Consider the following 6,427-nt stretch of genomic DNA (forward strand, 5'->3'; position numbering starts at 1 on the left):
GACAGGTTAAGTTTGCAGCAGGTATTATGTATTAATCCGCGCGAGAATCTTCCGCGCCAGTCTTGCCTCAACCATCGAGCTGTTCATATCACATACAGTGAGCAAATCGGCAGTATTGCAGTGGAACTATATTCTGCGTGCACGTTTGGGTCTATATATGCGAAAAGTTGCTGCAAACTCAACATGTCGCGGGGTATAGTTCGCCGCACTTTTTTCACACTAGATGTAGTGTAGGTATATCCCGGGGTCATGCTGGTGCAAGGAAATGACGTTCAACCAAGTTGACGAATAGCGCTGTTCAAGTTCAGAAGATTCAACGAATGCCTGCCTCTGCTTTAAATGTTCATTTGATTAGTGTTAACAGTTATAGTGAAAACACATTTCTTCAAGTTTACAGGAGAAATGACGGGGGAGTACTTACGGAATTGATTTCCTGTGGACTTTTGGAAGCTGGGAATAGTGTTTTTTCTATTCGTGCAACTTATTCGGCCGGTAAATAATGTTATTTTCGACATTAATGTATCTCCGTTGCACGATAGCTCGTGCCACCATTCCGTCGACTACGTGAATCAAATGTTCCGTGCGTTCGAATATGTAACCCCCTGTCAGTGTAGCAACCACGCGGTAGTTTTACCAGATGACGTGTGAGCGGTTTTTTTTTTTTAAATTTAAATTTCTATGTTTGCCTAACCTAACTGAACCTAACCTAACCTTCCGTGAATGGTTTGTGGATCAATTTTCGCTTAAAAAACTTTTGTGAATAGTTTGTGCGGCATTTTTCAGTTTATAAGTTTGGAAACACTGCATATCAGTTGACGACACTACATATCAGCTGACGATAGACAACGTGAGTCAAGATTTGCTATTGTGTGTAACGAAAGCGAATTAGCAACGACCATTAAATACTTGTAATGTGAAAAATTACCCTTTTTTCAGTGAAAAAAACATGATCTCAAGTTGAAAAATGTTCCGCTATGCATATAAGGTAAGTACAAATGTAAATAATTAGGAAATATCTAACTAGTGCCTGATTAGTTAACACGCACCACGTGATCATACACCACACACTACACCGCTCCAGAACGTGGTGCAAACAGGATACACACACCAAATACACTGCTTGGCACCAAATCAATGAAGTATATGATTCGATGTAACCAGCCAGACGCGCGAGTGCAGAGAGAGTCAAGAAGTGCAACGAACTAGACGGTGCTAATTCCAACGCTTCACCTACCTTACTGAACTTCCATGTTGCCTCTCCAAGCTGGCAACGCTTTGAAGCACCTTCTCTTCGGCGCCAAATTCCCAGTCCGAAATCTGCATGACCCCTAGGAAGGACCCTCCTATGCTAACGTGGCAGACGCAGACCTCAGGGAAGGCAAAATGCGGTCGCCCGTTCTTCACAAAAGCTTCCCAGACGTCCATACCTGGTTCTTCAATATACCTTGCCCTCTGTGAGCTTGTATTAACCTTCCTTAGCATTTATCAGCACGTATCTGCATGCATCTCACACACCCTGATAGCGACAATAATCATAATACTCTGATTAGATAACGCTTCTATCAGTTGGATTTCTCGTACTTGTGTTGTTTAACTCTTCGTCTGTAACATACATTTTTAGCATGCGATAATACAGGGTGGCGCATATAGTATCTACCAATATCCGTTGGCAACCCTGTCGGAACGCAGAAGTTCCCTATGCTTATACCGCGTTCGTTACAACCTGTCCCGGTTCCCGCGCTAGCTGATCGCCCCCTTTTCTCCGTGCTGGGGAAAGTCAAAGCCAGGCAGCCAATTAAAATACGCAACGTAGCAACAGCGTCTACGTAAGCGCCTCTCTTCTGGCTTCCATTCGCTCCTCGCTGCCCAGCAGACGATTTTTTCCTCGTTTCTCATTGGCACCGAAACTGTCAAGCGATCCCTAGCGCGGGAAAAGGGACAGGTTGTAACAAACGCGGTATAGGCAGACGGACCGTCGTAACAGGAGATGGACGCCTCCACTGTCACGATTCGTGTCTGAACACGTGAACATTCCATGGCAGACTGATTGCCAGACGTCCTTCCATCTGGCTAAACGTGGGGGATTTCTGCGCATGCGCAGCTGCGTTCTGGCAGGGTTGCCAACTGATATTGGGAGAAACAATATGCACCATCCTGTATTAATTGGTCATTATCCATTGTTTAGTGCTTTTAACTACATTTATTCATTCTAACACTATGTTTCAAGAGAGCAGGTCTCAGGTGAAGATATTTCTTTTGCCGCTGGTAGGAATCGAACCTACGACAAACGGATTTGTAGTAAAATCACAGGTCTGTCGTAGGTCTGTCTTGACAACTTCTCTTCCACGCAATACACCCTGGGCTGCATTCATGCAGGCTGAAGAGGATCTGGCGACATCTCTGCTTTTCACCTTTCATTGCCATCGTCGCGTTTAGTCAAAAAGTGGCAAAAAAGCGAAGTAAAATAAACTAAGTCAAATCGTATCGTTATCTAGTGTTCTTACACGAAGCTTTGTTAATCTAATTGTATCTATAAAGTACACCGTAACTGGTTGAAATTATGGAATTTAGTGCAAGGTCGCAAGGAGAAACAATCGCGTTACAGTGTGTAAAAGATACAAGCTGTTTTTCTCCGCGTGCTAGCAAAATATGGCAGGATTTGAGGGTATGGTGCAAATTGTACATCACCAAAATCGTGCACTTTATTTGAACCAATAAGAGCTTCAAGAATTAAAAGAAAACTCAAAACAAGCTGTTGACAACTTCTGCACCAGCACACGTAAAAATCAATCGCTTAAAAAACATAGGACGGAAGAGAAAAATTAATGTAAATAGTCGTGGACAATTTGCACGGTAATACTCTGTACAAGCATTGTAGCATTATGTTCTTCAAGCTTATGCAAACAACAATTTATCTGATTCAGTCTGCATAATTGCCGGTTTACAACCAGTTCATTAAGCTGAATAGGTGTTTCTGTCCCAGCTGGGAAATTTGTTCTCAGAATTTAGAAAGTCTTAAAATCTAAATTGTTCACCTGCAGATTTCCCACCACATAGAACAATAGCTGTTGTGGAAACCGCTTACGATGCATAAAAGAGTGTTCTTGTGCAGTTACACTATGCTACATACTTATCGCATTATTTATTTATTTATTTATTTATTTATTTAATAGAAGATTCCAAATACAGCGTTAGCCATTTTACATTGGAACGATTTTAAAGAATATAAGGACAAAAAAAAATAATAACATAATACAACAAAAAAATAACAGAAAAATTACATGTGGTTAAGAGACTTACATACTTTTAGCTAACTTTCTTCTAAATTTGTCCAGATTTTCAAAAATGTCTATTTCGGTTCCTAGATTATTGTAATCACTGGGCAGTCTATGAAACAGAGAGCGCTGGATGAGGCACAATCTCGGCTTCTGAGAAGCAAAAAGTAGAGTGCTTCTTGTTGAGCGGGCAGGCACACGAAAGTGAATTTCCTGAAGAAGACGGCCACTTCTGATGTTGCCATTCACTATTTTGTGTAGAAATATATGGTCAGCCAGTCTATGTCTCTCTTGAGGAGTTTGGATATTTAACATTTGCAGGAGGATGGACTTTTGCAAGTATTTTGTGGACGGAATTCGGTGTCGAACAATGGCCAGGAAGAAATTTAGGACGGAATTTAGTCTATCTGAATTTGAGGGGCATGCCATAGACCAGATCGGAGAACAGTATTCAATTTTAGGTGACACAAAAGATTTGTAAAAGGTGCTGAGGGCAGTCAAGTTGTTTATTTCCGTGAAACGATAGAGAAGACCCAGCATACGCATTGAACCCCTTGTGACTGTAGAGATGTGCTCAGAAAAGGAAAGTTTCTCGTCAAATATGACGCCCAGGTCCTTTTGTGCGGCAACTCTTTGAATACAATTATTTTTTATGAAATATTTAGTATTAAATGTGTTTTTCTTCAAGGAGAAGGTCATGATGGTACATTTTTGAGGGTTGAGTTTTAAGTTCCATAATTCACACCACTTTATTAGAGAATCTAAATTCTTTTGCAGAAGTGTCATGTCACTGAAATTGGAGATTTTACTATATATTTTGCAATCGTCAGCGAACAAGAGAAGGTTTTTGCATGAATCGGAAAGATATTCTGGAAGATCATCAAGGTACAGGATGAAGAGAAGAGGTCCAAGAACACTGCCTTGAGGTACACCAGAAGATACAGCTTGATAAGAAGAAGACATTCCGGAAATAACAACTTTTTGTTGTCTGTTTTGGAGGTAGTGCTTGAGCAGAGAGAGAAAGTTTCCATGAATATTGAAACGGTGGGATAATTTATGAAGCAGGAAATTGTGGTTTATAGAGTCAAAAGCTTTCGAAAAATCCAGATATATTACATCCAGTTGAGAGTTTTCAGATATAGAGTTGACAGCGTCAGATAATAAAATGCTTAAGTTGGTTAAGCAGGAGCTGCCTGGTAGGAAGCCGTGCTGTGCTGTATTTATATATGGAGAGGTAAATTTGTAGAGTCGGTCCTTTATTATTTTTTCACAGGCGATAGAAAGTGGTGAAAGAAGGGAAATAGGCCTATAAGAAGAAACGGCACACTTGTCTCCAGATTTATATAATGGCACCACGTTAGCATTTTTCCATGAATCTGGAAATGTACCCTCATTGAAGCATCTGTTTAATAAAATAGAGAAGGGAATAGCGAGAGAAGAAGCAGCGTTTTTTAGGAAAATAGAAGGGATTTCATCAGGACCATTGGCGCGATTTTGAGGCGTTGAAGATAGGATGTATTGTACTTCTTCTGGAGACGTGGAGAGAGATGTTAGAGAGTGACAGCAAACTGGATGGAGGTTGGGAAGGAATGAAGTCGGTGAATTCGAGGTTGTATTTATGGAGAAAAAAGAGTTAAAAAGATTAGCTTTGTCAGGGCCCTCTGCGCATACTGAGTCATATTTTACTTTCAAAGGTATTCGGGAATTTTGCCTCCTTGAGTTGATTAGTGACCAAAAACGTTTGGGATTTGATTTGATATTGTTCGTGATAGCACTGATGTGTTCCCTGTATTTGGTCTTCTGCAATTGTTTAGAGTGACGTCGTAAGTCGGTGAAAGTTTTCCGTGTGTATTCATTAGGAAAATGTTTCCAGAGATCCCAGGCCTTTTTTCGGTTTCCAAGGGCAAGCAAGAGCTCAGAGTCGAACCAGGAAGGGTATTTGCTTGATTTCGTTTTTTTGAGTGGCACATAATCCTTCATCACTGCATGAATCACATCAGTCAGCACGTCACACGCTTCGTCGACACTTCCACTCTCCAGGATTGTCCAGGGAATGGAATCCAGCGCCGAACGGATGTCACCCCAGGGTGCTTTGCTCCAAACAAGGTATTGGCGTCGAGGGGTGGGAGGTCGTTAGCTGTTTTTATAACAGCGAATAAAAAGCTTTTGCACAAAATGTGCAAACTTGAAGAGCATAGCTAATTAACAAAATGTGGATTTCACCAAAGAGTAAGCACAGCCCCATATTTCAGTTTTATCCTTAAAATGTTTTATTCTGTTTCTATCTAGCTTATACAGGGTGGCCCAAAAAGGTAACCGAACACATAATACAACGGTTCTACATTTCGGTTACCTTTTTTGGGCCACCCTCCAATTACCATACGTGACACACTTTCTTTAGGGCTACAACCGTCAGTACTCGAAGTCGGGGTTGGGGGTGGTCTATTAGCGCATGTATACACGAGGTCTTCTATATGCGTAAATGCCAGTGGCGTAGCGTTATAGTATGCCCGTACGCCCGGCGTTCCCAGATTTAAAATTTCAAAAATGCTGTGATTATAAAGTAAAACGTGACTAATTTCATTTATGTTTGACCTTCATGGCATTATAATGGCTATTTTTCGCGATCCGCTTGCAACGCTCCACTCTCAACACTCGTTCTAGCATGTCTTTTCAATGCCTTTCCCGGCCGGACGCCGAGCAGGTTCGGCGTACAGGACTCCTATATTCCTTGCTGCCTTTATGGAGGGAAAGCTTCCATTTCTACAGCACGCGCGTAAATAGGCTCTCTTACGCCAGCGTACGAGAGGTCTACCGTGATTGGTTCATGTGACCCTTCCTGCCTTCTGAAGCAGACGACAGCGGCAGAATTCCTACCCGGTTCTTCGCTCTTCGCGCTCATGCAACTCGTGCTGTGTGATGCTACAATACGCAATATTGACTGACGTAACTTTACCAATCTCAAATATACTGCTTCTTAATGGCCACTGCATTGTATAATTTATCGCACGAACAGCGATGTGTATTAGAAACTAAAAGATCAACACAGTTTTTGTCAAATAAGTTGGTGAAGTCCTCGTGATAGAAATTCAGCCTGTGGCTGCTCTACCACTTAACCCGCAAAACTATTATTTTTTTATTTTATTTTTTTC

The 6,427-nt window shown here is 41.5% G+C and overlaps 1 protein-coding gene across 1 annotated transcript in view; it reads right to left on the reverse strand.

The window, feature by feature from the left end:
• The window catches only part of LOC146002676 (uncharacterized), a 33,936-nt gene extending 32,471 nt beyond the window's left edge, over positions 1-1,465 (reverse strand). Inside the window, exon 1 of the mRNA XM_083140639.1 lies at positions 1,235-1,465. Coding sequence (XP_082996765.1) covers positions 1,235-1,425 — 191 coding nt within the window. The 5' untranslated portion in view covers positions 1,426-1,465. The remainder of the gene's footprint in view (positions 1-1,234) is intronic.
• Positions 1,466-6,427: the final 4,962 nt, after the last annotated feature.

Source organism: Lepisma saccharinum, chromosome 18 (assembly GCF_977018435.1).
Source record: "Lepisma saccharinum chromosome 18, izLepSacc3.1, whole genome shotgun sequence".
NCBI classification, from domain to species: domain Eukaryota; kingdom Metazoa; phylum Arthropoda; class Insecta; order Zygentoma; family Lepismatidae; genus Lepisma; species Lepisma saccharinum.